This window comes from Marmota monax, unplaced genomic scaffold, assembly GCF_021218885.2.
Source record: "Marmota monax isolate L192 unplaced genomic scaffold, Marmota_monax_Labrador192_F-V1.1 WCK01_AAM20220418_F8-fsc00007, whole genome shotgun sequence".
Classification (NCBI taxonomy): domain Eukaryota; kingdom Metazoa; phylum Chordata; class Mammalia; order Rodentia; family Sciuridae; genus Marmota; species Marmota monax.
This window is the reverse complement of record NW_026692781.1, coordinates 6876365-6892937: the sequence shown is the minus strand read 5'-3', so window position 1 is coordinate 6892937 and position 16573 is coordinate 6876365. Positions and strand designations below refer to the sequence as shown.

Here is a 16573-nt window from a genome sequence, read left to right as displayed (position 1 = left end):
AAATTGTTGATTCGATCTATAAGGTAGTATAGTGAGATGTATGCTATATATGCTATATATCTTAAGAGGCTAATACCACCAAAAGAAAAATAATACAATTTTATAAAGAACTGTCTTTCAATAGTTTACCTTAAAATTGAGTGCTTAAAAAAAAAAAAAAGGAGAATGGAGTCATGTGCAGTGGCACACACCTGTAATCCCAGCGGCTCAGGAGGCCGAGGCAGGAGGAACCAGCCTCAAAGCTAGCCTCAGCAACAGCGAGGTGCTAAGCAACTCAATGAGACCCTGTCTCTAAGTAAAATACAAAATAGGGCTGGGGATGTAGTTTAGTGGTCAAGTGCCCCTGAGTTCAATCCCAGGTACCCAAAAAAAAAAAAAAAAAATTTTAAAGAGAGAAGGGGTGGCAATTACGTCATAAACACACATCCATTGAAAGTTTCAGATAGAACCTAAGCCACCAATGGTAACTTAATAATTACTGTATCTACCCCTATGTCAAATAAGCAAAAGGTTATCTCAATAAAAACAGCCTGGAATGCAAAGGGAGATCCAGAGTCAGCCTGCTGAAGAGCCACAAAGTCAAAAAATATACAAGATAATAGAAAATATGCAACTGAAATGAATAGAGTGAAATTCTGTACTTTTTTTTTTTCTTTTTTCTTTTTAAAGACTGGGTATAGAAATCTAGGAGAAATATCTTAATGAGAACAACTAGTATTGTATAATGCTAAGAAATGTTAAAGCTGAAAATAAAGGCCAATACTCAGTTGTCAAATTCAGAAGTCCTGTAGTATGTTTAGCTTTTCTCTTTAGAGACTTCAGTTTCTAATGAATAATAGTATTGAATAAAGGCTACCATTATTGATGACTCTTCACTGAGATTTAAGAAATAAAATTCTTTATCTGCTAATTGGTGCTAAGTATCAAGGACTTAACTGGCTGGAGTAGACAGAAGAAAGTGGTTAAGAGGCTTCAGAGAAACAACCCCTGCTGGCACATTACCCACTAGAGTAGACAAAGACTACTTATGTGAACTCCAGATTAAAATCACTAAAAATGTCTGTGTAGCACCAAATCCAACCTCTGTAACTGAATAGAAACTAAACAACTTTCAGCTTAGCTAAATGAAGTGATATAGTTTGTACTATGCGTCTATAATTTTACAAGTCACTAAACTAGTGAAGGTGCCATTTAAACAATAAAAACCTTTGAACTAAGTTTAGTACTTCATCTTTCAAGTTTCTATTCCATTTAATAGTAGCAAGACAATTGACTCCATAAATGTGTAACTCCCTTTCAAGAACAACGTGCTAGTCTGAGGACACAGCTTAGTGGTAGAGCACTTGCCTAGAGTGCTCAAGGCCCTGGGTTCTATCCCTCATCATGTCCAACAAAAACAAAAATGCTTTCCCTCTAGCTTATTAATCTATGGATTCAATTCACTGGTCTGGAGCAACTTTATTTACCTTGGACAAGCAAAACCACTATACCATGAAAAAGGAAGAAACTGATAATTTGCCTACTAGCCTTTTTATAGGCTTGTTAATCCCACATTCAGTATTTTCTTTGGGGGGAGGGTATCTTTAAACAAGATGATAAGACCTTGAAATAGCATTTTTAACAAGTTAACATTTAATATGGGTTGAATATTACAGTTTAAAAAACAAAAAATATATTCAAACTTCTACAGAACAAATTTTAATACCTAATTTGGATGTGAATATCTGGTATAGGTTGAATAACCCTTATCTAAGGGTTTTTCTTCTCTCTTGGTGCTAGGGATTGAACTCAGGGCCTCTTGAATGCTAACCACATGCTCCACCACTGAGCTACAACCTTAGCCCAACCTTTATCTGCAATGCTTGGGCCCAGAAGTATTTCAGATTTTTTTTTTTGGTTGGGGGGGAGGGTCTAGATTTTGAAATATTACCAGTTTGAGCATCCCTAATCTGAAAATCCAAATGCTTCAGACACCTGAAATTTTTTGAGTATCACACTGACACTCAAAAACATTTTGGATTCCAGATTTTCAGATTAGGGATACTCAACATGTACTTAAAAAAAAAAAAAAAAAGTAACTTTCAGTTAAATCAGCAACCTTATGAGCAAACAATGAGTTTAAAAGTTACTAAAGAGAGGGAAAATAACAACATAAATGTTCCTTGGATGCTTTTGCTCTTTGATGGTTCATAGACACTATATTTGTAATCCCATCTAATGATGCTTTCTCTTTTTAAAGACTAGAGTATCTTTTCTTCTCCTAGGCATTAATTTCATAAAACTACTTCTATGGCTAATCCATATTGAAAGATGTTTCCAAAACAAATAGGCCTACATTTCACCTTATCTACTATTTTTGTGAAGGCATACATTTAAGGAATATAAATCACACACTTTAGGACATGTATATTGATTTTTTTTTTTTTTTTTAAGAGAGAGAGGAGGAGAGAGAGGGGGAGAGAGAGAGAGAGAATATTTTTTAATATTTATTTTTCAGTTTTCGGTGGACACAACATCTTTATTTTATTTTATGTGGTGCTGAGGATCGAACCCAGCGCCCCGCGCATGCAAGGCGAGCACGTTACCACTTGAGCCACATCTCCAGCCCTTGATTTTTTTTTTAATATTTAAAATTTTTTTAAATTTTCAATGGACCTTTATTATTTATTTACTTTCTTATTTATATGCAATGCTAAGAATTGAACCCAGTGCCTCACACATGCTAGGCAAGCAATTTATCACTGATACCAGTGAGCTACAACCCTGTCCAGGAAATGTATATTGTATTCAGAAACTACTTGCCTTGAATTTTTTTTCTCAATAAGGTTTATTAAAAAGCTCTGTTTCCTTACATGAAATTAATGCATGGTACCATTTAAATGATGCAACCATTTGCCAAATAAACAGAAACAATAAATTATACTATACTTGCAATGTATTATGCCTGATCAAGATTTCCCCATATATATTCAGTTCACTATCTTCCATTTGTTCAACTAAGCACTTCACAGTTCAAGATGTAATCCAATTCCCACAAAGACATAAGATCTAAAATGTAACCTTGGTCTATCTTTAGATAGTCCCAAAAAGGCCCCAGGAGAATGCTACTATTTAATGTAGAATAGTTATTTCTATCAATCAATCAATATCAGTAAAGAAGACATTTTAGAAAGGCTCTTTAACATCAAATTTTATTTACCTGTAATATCAAGAACTGTAGGAGATGCAATGTAGTATCTATGAACTGTTTCAAGAAGTTGAGCACCATGGCCTTGACCTTGAAATGGAGTCAATATCAGCATCTGACTAAAGAAATGATTTTAAAATTAAAATTTCACATCAGTTAAAAAATTGAGAATCATTTTAGTATTAGGAACATTTTAAAATCTGTGATTTTTTTTAAGCTTCAAGAAGTCCAAAACTTATCAAAATACTCAAAATTGGTTTACTTTTCCACACTGTTTCAAAAGGAACAATGAAATAAATCAGTACATAGCCAGTGAATAATGGTGATTTTTTTAAACAAATCAACACTATTAAAACAAGTATTGGAAACTTCAGCAGTTCCTTCTTCTGAAATAAAAGACAAGGCACGTGTTATACTGCCAATTACCTTACACGTGGCCGGGTTTTGTCTGGGTACACATAGTAATTATAGACTGTCATGTAGCCTACGGTCGCAAAGAGTGTAGCTCCATCCTTATTATACTTCTCAAATCTGCAGATAAAACAGAAAGCCAAGCAGGTCAATTACAGTCGCGCTCCCATGCAGTGTCCATTTTCTTTTCCATTTTCTGACTGAATTTTCAGTGTCAGCAAGCTACTCTGTGAGGGCCCAATGGGTACACCTGCTATGTTCTGAATGTACAATTCACTTAATTGGTGTGCAGCAACTTGGATAAATCAGACCTCTTTACATCACTTCAGTGCACTTGCCTATTATAAAGATGAATAGGTGGCAAGTAAAAGAAAACACAGGCAAAGCTCATTTTACTGTTTAAGCCTACATTCAGGGCCCTAACGGACAACAGCATTTAATTCAGCTCTATTCTCAAGGTCTCCCAAAGCATAATGAAGGAAAACTCAAGCCTCATAAACAATAGTTTTTCTTTCCTGGGAAAAATATCATTATACTGTCCCAATAATTGGGCTGCCACAATTAAAATGCTGGCTTTGTGGAGGTAATAAGGTCTACTGTTGCTTTAGAATTGTACTTACACTAGAAAGTAGTGCCATCTTTCATCATCCACGTCAATAAAGCTAGCAGTTTCAATAAACCACATCAAAAAGGTCTGAAGCCTTTCATGATATTCTCGAAAGCCTCTACATGTCATGTCAGCCTAGGGAAAAAGCCAGGAAAAGTCAGGTGAAACTCATCACAGAGGTAAGTCAAAGTCTGCAGAACACAAAACTATCCTGTGGGAAAATGTTTAGAAGTCTCAGATTAAATGTGTACACAGACACACAAAACAGATCTATTTTTAATGTCCACAAAAACTTGTTTCCTAAAGCTAGAATAAATTACTAAGAATAAAATAAAAATTGCATGTAGACTTCAGGCACATGGAAGTAATTTTAACCAAGAAATATACAGATTTATCTTTACCTTGTATATCTGAAAAGTAAAGTTTTCTCCTCCTGTTGGACTGAGAACTGAGTATGTATGAAGTAAGGTCCCAAATGGCTTGAAATCAACTTCCTTTTCCAGCAAAGAAAGAAAATCATTTGTGTTTGTGCAAAATCCAGGTGGAATGATTTGTCTGATTTTGCCTTCAACATCATCTGCCTAGAGAATGTAGGATAAAAGACATAAATTAATAACACATTTGAATTTCAGGTGAATTATGTTCAGTTTCTCTAACATGGACAAAATCAACAAACTTCAATTCACCATTAAACTAAAGATATAAACACACTATAGTAAACTGGAAAAGGACATTTCAGGTCCACAAACCACTGTATCACAAATTTGAGATGAGCAAAACATAAAAACAAATTAGAGAATGCAGGGAGCCTAATATCAAGTGTAATAATAATGTCAATGTTATGAAATTTCTAACATCATGTAGAAAATGCTGAATGCTGACAACCTACCTTTATGACAACCTAAACTAGCCAAAACAAAAGGCTGCTTATTATTTTATATGTGTCAAAGAGACCATATTATTCAAGACATGAAAAGATCACCAGCAGTAGTTAAGTAACACTAGAGTCCAACCAAATGAATAGTAACTTCACAATAAACAAGCAGAGAGATAACAACTCCCTCATATGCCAACAAGCTAAAATGATAATTTAAAAAATATTCCTACTTAAGAAATATAGAAATTATATGAATGGCTATATTATCGATTCGTTCCTATAATGTAACAAAATTTTTAGAGACCTGGACTTGTGATAGTACAAAAAAGACAAGACTGAACAACAAAATTAAACTTGGAGATTAAAATTACCCATGTTAAACAACCTCAATGAATGTTAAAACTATCAGCTGAGCAGACTTCATAATCCTTTTCAAAACCCCAAAAGACCACTTGATTGAATACATTTACTACTTCTCTTTAACCATGAATATTTGATGAAGTCTTACAATAAAGTATTACTGCTTCTCACCAGGCAATAAAACTTAATGAATTGGTCTCAACTTAACAAAACCTTATCCCTCAATACAGTCCCTAAAAGCCTGACATTACATTCAACAAAATGAGCTTGCATTCTATTCAAACTTTTTCCTGAACAATGAGGCCAGGTTTTTACTTAATGGAGTTTGCCGTGAGTTCAGCTGTAATGTTTGTATTGTATCTATTTCCACAAGGACTGACACAAGAACACTTTGTGTTAACTTACTAAGCAGCTCTTTCATACCGTTTACATGCATGATGGGTATTAGTTCTAAACCAAGACCCTTGCTACTTAGCATTCAAAACAGGGAAATTAAGATGCTTAGGACAAAATACACTACAAAAGGCTAATACAACATGCTACTAATTCCTGTCCTTTCAACCATTTTTTAACTAAGTAGAAGCAATGCACCTGCAGATGAATAGCACTTTATTATCATTCAGTTACATTTTAGGATAAGAGAACCAAGGATGGAGTTTATCACAAACAAGTTTTATTTTCAATGCTCTGGTACCACCAACATTTATATATAATTTGTTTGTAGCTATAAAAATAGGAGTTATTATTTAAAATATCTCTTTTCAACTATATGCCCAAGTTTATTTCTAATATGTATTATCAGTCCTTGTAATCTATTCACCCTCAAGATAGATAAATTACACTTGATAGAACTACTTTTGTTTATTTACAAAGTACATACTATTTGATATTTTTTCTTAACACTGCTAACATGAAAATATCATCTTAAACATATACTCAATAACTACATGAGGAAGTTGTTATAATGAAGGATATTTGTAATAAGTTTGCTGTATAGCAATTAAAATCCAAAGTAGTGATGGATAAACTTGTATAACTGTAGTTCAAGTTTTTAAATATCAAGAAAAAAGGGGTTTATAAAAAAAACACATAGCAGGTATAATTTTAACCCTTAATAACCTTCTGTATGTCCTGTCCTCTAAATAAGGCATTGCAAAGAATGATCAAGTCACTTTGCCTATCATGAACCAAATCAAGCGGCAGTTCTGGTGAAAGACAAAGCTACCAAAAGTTTGAGCTCAATAAGGTTGAAGGAAAGCTAATATTTAACATTCAGCCTTTAAAGGATACTTATTGATTATAATATAGATTTTCAAATAAAATATTTTGCTCTGTGCAAGTCTGTGTTACTTCAAGAACTTTTATGAAGGGGAATGCTAAGTTTAAAAAAACAAGGAATCTTTATATATGTAAATATATGTGTGTGTGTGCGCGTCTGTGTCTGATATACTTAAACAAATTAAAATCAAATAAAGGCTGGGGCTGTAGCTCAGTGGTAGAGAGCCTGCCTAGCATGTGAGGCACTAGGTTTGATCCTCAATGCCGCATAAAAATAAATAAAATCAAATAAAAAAATCAATCAATCAAATAATAAATAAATAAATATAGCTCTTCAAACCTAGTATTCAGAACTCAAACACTTTTTTTGCTCCAAGAAAAAATGTTTGCATTTCTGTTAAATGGATTTTGCATTAACAAAAAGAAATCCTACAACCACCATGTCTTAAGAGATCTGTATTCTTCTAAAATGTACACTTTAATTCAGTTAAACTGAAAATGTTAATTTTTCATATTGGATTACTGGTCTGATCATAAATCATCAGTAAGAAAAAGCCATTAAATAATTTTTTATTGAATGTAGAATTAAAAATGTAATGAAAGCTTTCAGTTCCAATGCTTGTGACTAAAAGTATAGATTCTACTTCTGAAGATCACTGAAAAATTGTCTTCAAGAACTTTATCCTAAATGTCAATTAAAATCAGATACAAGTATAGAAAGGGTAAGAAATTAAATGGAACAGAGCAAGAATCTAGAATGACTTAATTTATTTAATTAATAAAGCTGTTCCTTACAAATGTTCCCCTAACATTTGGTGATTTCTTTTTAAAGAAAGGAAAGCATAAAAGTAACTATTCTAGTTAGGTCTTACAGTAAGTGGGTCATGAAATGTTTTTAGATTGTGTAATCTCTCAACAATGGTCATTTCAATTTCCAGTGTTCTATCTTTGTTACACATAACAATGTTCCAACTGAGCAATTTTAACTTTTCCTTATCACTGCATAAAACAATGTGCCTGGGCTAGAGTTGTGGCTCAGAGGTACAGTGCTTGTGTACCATGCATAAGTCACTGGGGACTTTGTACTCATTCTTAAAACCCAATAACCTCTTTAGTATCATGTCTTAAGCAGTATCATTTGTCTAAATTTATGTATAGTAAGTTTCTTTTCTTTTTCTGTATCAGGGATTTAACCCAGGGGTGCTTCACCACTGAGCCACATCACCAGCCCTACTCCCCCACTTTTTAGACAGGGTCTCGCCAAATGGCTTAGGCTGGCCTTGAACTTGTAATCCTCCTGCCTCAACTTCCCAAGTGTCTGGGATTACAGATGTGCACCACCATGCCTGGTTATAGTAAGAGGTTACAATCAAGGCATGTTAAGTAGGTAAAACATGCTCTTCTTTACCTGGCTAAAGTAGCACATAGATTTAACACTACTGTAATTATTGGTGGTTTTTCTTTTCTTTTTTTTTTTTTCCTTCTTTTTTGCATTACTGGGGATTGATGCTGAGCTACATCCCCAGGCCTTTTTATTTTTTATTTTGTGACAGGGTCTTGCTAAATTGATGAAGCTGGCCTCAAACCTGTGATCCTCCTGCCTCAGCCTCTAGAATTGATGGGATTATAAACATGGGCCACTATTCCAGTTGCATTATTATAATTCTAAGAATACCCAAGATATGTCACAAAAAGAAGGCATAAGAAATTCTGCATCTATTTAATTTGCTTAAATTTATATTCTCGGACAACATTTAAACTTCAAATGTACAAATCTGAATATTGTTAAATGAAGGTCATATTATGAAAAAACAAAGGTTGTATGATGTTTATAATGCATTAGTGTTTTGCGTACTTGAACTAACAAGCAAAAGGGGTAGGGATGTATGTAGTTCAGTGGTAGAGAGTTTGTCTTGTATGCATGAGACCAGGAGTTCAATCCCCAGTACAGGGCAGGGGACAGGGACACGACTAAGCAAGATAAAATTTTCAATATATAATTTTAAGCTTTCTAATATTTCATTAAAAAGTATACCAATCAAAAACACTGTCACAATTGCTGTGGGGCGGGGGGTAGGGGATTATAGCATAACATTACTAGTATACCAAAGATGATGATGATGATGATAATGATTTTGGTACCAGCGATTGAATCCAGGGGCATTTAACTATTGAGCAACACTGCCAGACCCTTAGTGAGACAGGGTCTTACTAAGTTACTGAGGCTGGCTTTGAACTTGAGATCCCCTCCTGCCTCAACCTCCCAAACCACTGGGATTACAGGCAAGTGTCTCTGTGCCCAGCCAAAAATTATTTTTTCCTTTCCTCAAGGATAAATTTTATAAATACATAGGATTTTCCCATAAAGAGACTAAAAACTCCGGAAAAAATTTAAAATCTTCTTTCATCTAATTGCAAATTCAACCCAAATAAGTGGGAAACAAGGATAAAATGACTAAATTCATAGATAATACAACCTATCCATGTATGTCATGTTTCTCTATCAAATCTTTCTCAGAAATGCTAATAATTAGTAAGACTGAACAATCTTGGTCACATATCCCTTCACTAAAAAACAATGAATTTACTCCAAGAGAAGGCAGGAGGTATTTAATAAAAGCAAAAGTTAGGAGCAACCAAAGATAAACAAATCATAAGTGTCTGATTAAATCATGTTTATTATATTTGAGGAATCAGAATAATTATTTTGCCTTTGAAGAGATTTTACAAGAATCTTAATAATGACTAAAGAATTTTTGGTGAAATTGGAAAAATCAATTTGGAAAAGAAAATGAATCGATGATGAAAGAGCAATATAAGTAAAATTATAATAAGCAAATTAACTTTAAAGCAGATTTTCTACGGCTACTGACCCCCTCCCTAAAAGGGTTTATTTTTCATATAAAAATGTTACACCAGGTGGTGCATGCCTGTAATCCCAGCGACTAGGGAGGCTAAGGCAGGAGGAAGTTCAAGGTCATCCTCAGCAACTTAGTAAGACCTGTCCCAAAATAAAAAATAAAAAAGAGGAATGTAGCTCAAAGGTAACGTGCCTCTGGGCCAATCTCAAATAAAATTTTAAAATAAATAAAAACAATGCTACAGAGTATGACCTACAAAAACTCAAATATGACAGATAATAGTCCCAAACCTAAATATCCAAAACAAATTTGATATTTTTTCCCATTTAAATCTTCCCCATATCAGGACCACTGTCGTTTATGCAATGGTATTCAATGGGATTCTCATCTATCATATCTAAGTCAAAAGCGAAACTTACTGGTTACTGGTTCTACCTCTAAATAATATTCTCAATCTGACAACTAAATCCAGCATCTCCTCTAACACTGTTAGAGCATGTTAGAGACTAATGTTTTGGTCTTCCTTCTTTTACTCTTGCCCCCTATTATGTGTTCTTAGCATAGAAGTCAGAATCATCTTAAAAATGTAAATTATATGACTATGTACTTAAAATCTCTTAATGCTACTAATTATTCTTACCTTTTACAAACATCTTATTATTCAAAAGAAGACCAAACACAATCTAGCTTTGCCACCCCTTCAACTATCCCAGTTCTCCATAACACTTCTGAATTTGTTTATTTACTAGTTTGTTTACTGTTGACTAGTTGTTTCCTCTTGGCTAGAAAATAAATTCCATGAGAGCAATTACTTAGTTTTATTTGCTACTTTTTCCCTGGTATCAAGAACAAAGGCAGCAGCTAGGTATAGTGGCACATGTCTATAATCTCGGCGACTCAGGAGGCTGAGGCAAGAGGATCACAAGTTCAGAGACAGCCTCAGTAACTTAGCAAGGCTCTCAGCAACCTAGGAGACCCTGTCTCAAAAATGAAATAAAAAATAAAAAGTGCTGAGGCTGGCTAAGTGGTTAAGCACCCTTGGGTTCAATTCCTGGTACAAAAAAAAAAGAACAAAGAAGGCTCTGTGGAATGAACACTCTTATTGCAAAATGAGACAGAAGAGGCAAGCCCATTTCTCCAATATCCACTATGCTGCCTTCTTTTTTTTCCTTTTCCAACAAGGGGTGATAATAAATCTTTGTTTGAATACTATAAGAGATTGATTCCCTACACTTACCCAGTACTTATAAATGAAAAAAAAAAAAACCTGATTTTCAAGAATGTCACAATTAGAAGGCAAAGATTTGATTATGGAAAATCTCCATTTTACTAAATCTGCTAGTTTATCTAATTTTAAGTCTTTCTAAATGTTTTACCTCCACAACTACTACAGTATTATTCAGAATCACTTTTCTATCTGCATTTTTTTTTAATTTCCCAGGGACACAAACTACCAAATAAACATCAAATGTAGTTACGTATTCATCTGGCAAGCTTAGTAATTTCAAACATGTCTGAGAAGTGAAAGAAAAAACAAAAAAAAAACAAATAGTACTCAAAATATTTCTAACACACTGAATAACAAATATGAAGACGCTTTCATGATAAATATTTGAAGTGATAGATCTAACAATTACCCTAATCTTATTAGTGTATGCAGGTATTGAAATATCACACTATGCCTCACAAATATGTACATTATGTGTCAAAAATTTAAAAGTATTTTAGCCAGGCATGGTGGCACACACCTGTAATCCCAATGGCTCGAAGGCTGAGGCAGGAGGATAGCGAGTTGAAAGCCAGCCTCAGCAATGGCAAGGCACTATTTAAGTCAGTGAGACCCTATCTCTCTTTTTTTTTTTTTGTGCTGCGGATTGAACCCAGGGCCTTATACATGTGAGGCAAGCACTCTACTAACTGAGCTAAATCCCCAGCCCCCTACCTCTAAATAAAATACAAAATAGGGCTAGGGACATGGCTCAGTGGTAGAGCGCCTCTGAGTTCAATCCTCAGTACCATCCAAAAAAATTTTTTTTTTAAAAATATTTAAAGATTATTTTTGACCTCTTTCATGCTGTACACACAATTCATGCTGCACATGATTCCATAAAACTTACCAATATATTATTTTTAATCCATAGATTGTTTGCTAGAGAAAAGCTCCCCAACGACAGCAATAAATTGGGAGCAAATAGTATAACACATGGAAAGGGGGCAAAAATATACACACACAATGTAAACTATAGAAATCAGTTAATCAACACAAGAGTATGGGCCCATGTAGAACAGGTCATAAACAGTCTTAACATTTTTTCTTTTGGTGCTGGGAATTGAAGCCAGAGACTTCAACGTTAAGCATGCAGTTTACCACAGAACTATAGTATCCAGCCCCAGTCCTAACGTCTTTTAATCAAAGAGTTACTACATATTGTGTATAACACTACCAGGTGATCATCTCAAAGTAAGATCTTGATTTTTTTTTTCCCTCAGTACCACTGAAAAACCCAGGGGCACTCTACAACTGAGCTACATCCCCAGACTTTTTTTCCTTCTCCTTCCTGTGATAGGACCTCACTAAGTGGCCTCCAATTTGCAATTCACCTGCATCAGTCTCCCAAGTAACTGAGATTACAAGGATACACCACCATGCCTGCTGATGTTTGTTATTTACTAGTGTGTGACCTTTGGCAACGCTTTTGCAATACAACCAAACCAAAAAATAAATAAAGACCCAAGGATTTCTTCCAATTTCCAAACACAGATTCCTCATTTTTTTCTGAGCCTTCACAGATTCACCTTAAAAGTTCTTATTTCTTTCTACCATGATTATTTTTAGGTGATGTTTACTCTAAAATAATGTAGGCTGTCTTTCACACTGCAAACCAGCAGTGCCTCTGATGTCCCTATTTTTACCAACAGTCTGTTCAAGGTAATCTATATTTTTCCTTCCTTCCTCTTTTTTTTTTTCCCTTTGATATGTGTGTGTGTGTGTATGTGTGTGTGTGTCTGTTTTGCTGGGGATTGACTCCAGGGCCTTGCACATGGTAGGTAAGTGCTCTACCACTGAGCTACAGGCTAGTGGCTCAGCCTTATTATTTTTTCATCATGAACCTCAAAATTAGGCCAGCCTCTACCCATTTCCAAATTTACTTCTACATTTTTAGTTATTTGTTACAGCAGCACCCCACCTCCTGGTATAAAAATCTATAGTTTTCTGTGAATGCTACAAGAAATTACCACAAACTTGATAGCTTACAACCACATTTGTTCTCCATGTATAAAGGAAAAGTCTAAAATCATTATCAGTTGAGCCATAATCAACAGGTAGCACTCCCTCCAAAGGCTCCAGAAGACAATCCACTCCTCACTTCTTTCAGCTTCCAATGGCTAAGCATTCTTTGCCTTGTGGCCACATTTTGTAATAGTCTCGAAAATTTAAAAAAAAATTTTTTTAGTTGTAGATGGACAAATACCTTTATTTTGTTTATTAATTTTTTATGTGGCAAAATTAATAAATAAAATAAAGGTATCTGTCCATCTACAGTAGCCTTTTTTTTTTTTTAATGCAGTATTGAGGATTGAACCCAGGGGTGCTGTTATGGTTTAAATGAGTTGCCTCCCCAAAGTTCCTGTTAATGCACGAATATTCAGAAGTGCAAAGGTTAGATTCTGAGAGCTGTAACCTGATCAGCCCATACTACTTTGAATGGACTGACTGGGAGGTAACTACATGCACCTGAGGTGTGGCTAGAGGAAGTAGGTCACTGGGAGCATGTCCTGAAAGGCTGCAAATGTACTAAGTGCCCCTTCTTTCTCTTTCACTCCCTCCCTTTCACTCCCACCCCTCTCCTTCTACTTCCTGACCCCACCATGAGGTGAGCTGCTTTTCTCTGCTGGGCCCTTCCCCTATGATTTGCTGCCTCACCTTGGGCCCAGAGCAACAGAGTTGGCCACCTATGGACTGAAACCTCTGAAACCATAAGCCTCAAATAAACTTTGCCTCTTCTATGTTGTTCTGGTCCGGCATTTTGGTCACGGTAACATAAAAGCTGACTAAAACGGGCACTTTACCACTGCTACATTCTCAGGCCATTTTTATTTTTTAAATTTTGAGTCAGGATCTCAATAAGTTGCTGAGGCTAGCCTTGAACTTGTAATCCTCTGCCTCAGCCCCCTGATTCACTAGATTACAGGTGTGCACTACTGCACCCAGCAAAAATGAAGGTTCTTGTTGTTGTTTTAAAGAGCATTATAGTTACACAAAGTAGTTGGTTTATTTTGATAAAATCATACATGCATGGAATTTAATTTACTCCCTTTCAGTCCCTGTTCCCCAGAAGATCACAAAGGGAATGAACAGACTAATGATCATGATCACGGGGCTAATAAAAATGACAGGAAACTGGTCTGGGGCTGTAGCTCAGTGGCAGAGCGCTTGCCTATAAACAACTAAAATAAAGGCATTTGTCCATCTATAACTACCAAAAAAAAAAAAAAACCACAGGAAACTAAATACTTCCACAACTAAAAAACAAATATGTGACTTTAAAAGTACTCTCAAAGGGCTGGGGATGTGGCTCAAGCGGTAGCGCGCTTGCCTGGCATGCGTGCGGCCCGGGTTCAATCCTCAGCACCACATACAAAGATGTTGTGTCCGCCGAAAATTAAAAAATAAATATTAAAAATTCTCTCTCAAAAAAAATACTCTTATAGTCTCTCTTCTGTTAAATATTTATATTTTAAAAACTGTCTTAAACTCAATTGGAAAACAGTTAAAAATAAATGTTCTGTTCTTACCTCCACACAGTCAAAGTTCTCATCGACTTTAGATGCATATTCAACACGAAACATTGTTGAGAGACTACCGGCAATATAGTATAACAAGATCTTCAGACCCTTGTAACCAAAAGCAGTTTCACTGAAACAAGGGGAAAAAAACAGCAATAATCAAAATAAATTTCTGCAAGTCATTAAAAAATATTAATCATACATATAAACAAATTAACTTCATGGATAATTTTAAGATTATAAACTATACTTATTTAATTAAAAAAAACATTTGAAATAAAACTGGGCTTCAGTTTTCATATATAAAATAGAATAATGGTGCCTAACTCAGAAATATTTGGATTAAATGAATAAGTTAATATATGTAAACCACTTATAACACTGATTGTCATAGTGTATATGTACTCGATAAATTGTTAGACATTATTATTGCTCCTATGCCTACTACTACCACCATTACTAAAAGGCATTTCAAATGAGACAAGTAAGTGTTGAAGTAGGACTTGGCTAGGCAAGCAACTAAGACCTGACCTTGGGCCAGTCGTTCCAACTTACTGCTTGCTTTTATTGCTAATATCCATAGTTTCTAAAAACAGTGATAGCACCTATCTTCTTTTCTTTCTTTGTTTTTCTTTTCTGTCTTTCTTTCTGCAGTACTGGGGATGAACCCAGGGTCTCACACATGCTAAGCAAGCACTCAACCACTAATCCATACACTTAAATCTTTCTATGAATTCAGAAAGCAGAACTGGGCCTGCTGGTTTTTCCTGCTATCACATAGCCTTATTATTATTTCTTATCAGCTTTAAAAGTCTTCTAAAAAGCAAAGAAAAAAAAAGTAAACTCTAAAATACTCAGAACAGTAAATCTATAGATGGAAAGTAGATTAGTGACTGCCTAGGACTGGAGAATCAGAGTGGAGGAAGGAGTTATGGGCTTTTGGTGAGAGTGATGAAAACATTCCAAAATTGATTATGGTAATGGTTGTACCACTCTGAACTATGAAAAACCACTGAATCTTGCTTTTAAAATAAATTGACTGTCACCTGTCCAAATTAGAATAGTGAGATGTGGTAAAGCATGTTCCTTTTAATGATACTATGCAAAATAAGCATGTGCAAAATGCTAATAAGAAGCAATATCTATAAAACTAGACCTTATCCATTGAGTTAGTACCACAGGAAGGGGTTTGTTTTTGTTTTGGTGACACTGTGGATTGAACCCAGGGTCTCATGCATACTAGGGCAAGTGCTCTACAACAAAGCTGTAATCCCAGCACTAAAAAGATTTTGGGGTAAGGTGAAAATGTACTTGGAACTTACTTTCAAATGGTTCAATAACAACAATAATATATACAAGAAGAGAGAATGATTAAAGCAAATTTAACTAAGTTAAAAGTGTGAATTCAGGTAAAAGATATTCACTTATTACTCTTGTAACTTCCTGCAAATCTGAAAAAAAATTGAAATCAACAAATTAAACAAAAAGAAGTTGGGCACGGTAGCGCATGCCTAAAATCCCAGTGGCTTGGGAGGTTGAAGCAGGAGGATCCCCCCAAATTCAAAGTCAGCCTCAGCAATGGTGAGGAGCTAAGCAACTCAGTGAGACCCTATCTCTAAATAAAATGCAAAATAGGACCGGGGATGTGGCTCAGTGGTCAAGTGCCCCTGAGTTCAATCCCTGGAATCAGAAACAAAAAAAAAAGAAAAGAAATGGTACCTATTTACTCCAATAATATAGTGAAACTAAAGAAATCAAATAATATGTTGAATATACTACGACATATCCTTAAAGTTGCTTCTAAAAATAAATTTCTCTAATTTCTTATTTAATCATAGAATAACAACTGAAGCCTTCCAGCTGTAGGGAAGTATATGTTATAATAGAATTAGTATAACAAAAAGGTAAGCAAAAAAATTAATTAAATCTGGGCTCTGGAATCAAACTGCCAGAATGTGAAGTCTAGCCATTCATATATCCTTAGGCAGTTACACAATTCCACCCAACGCACAGCTAATATGGCCTTGAGAATTAAATGAGATAATGTATTCACAGTACTAAATGATAAGTATTACATAGACTAGTGTCTCAATGTCAAAAATACTATTCTAATATGTAACCCTAACTCTAATTACATGAGAAATGAGGTAAAGAAAATAAAATCTGACTTCCAAATCTTAAAGAAGAATGGATTTTTTTTTTTT

The 16573-nt window shown here is 34.8% G+C and overlaps 2 protein-coding genes across 3 annotated transcripts in view; one reads left to right on the top strand and one right to left on the bottom strand.

The window, feature by feature from the left end:
* The window catches only part of Slc25a12 (solute carrier family 25 member 12), a 170514-nt gene that overhangs the window by 28040 nt on the left and 125901 nt on the right, over window positions 1–16573 (top strand). The window lies entirely within an intron of this gene.
* Window positions 1–16573, bottom strand: part of Hat1 (histone acetyltransferase 1) — a 46905-nt gene that overhangs the window by 15259 nt on the left and 15073 nt on the right. For both annotated transcript variants that reach the window (XM_046447608.2, XM_046447610.2), the window contains exons 4-8: window positions 14379–14499; window positions 4607–4786; window positions 4219–4340; window positions 3614–3718; window positions 3200–3306 (exon numbers count right to left, since the gene is read on the bottom strand). In XM_046447608.2, the coding sequence (XP_046303564.1) occupies window positions 3200–3306; window positions 3614–3718; window positions 4219–4340; window positions 4607–4786; window positions 14379–14499 (635 nt within the window). The remainder of the gene's footprint in view (window positions 1–3199; window positions 3307–3613; window positions 3719–4218; window positions 4341–4606; window positions 4787–14378; window positions 14500–16573) is intronic.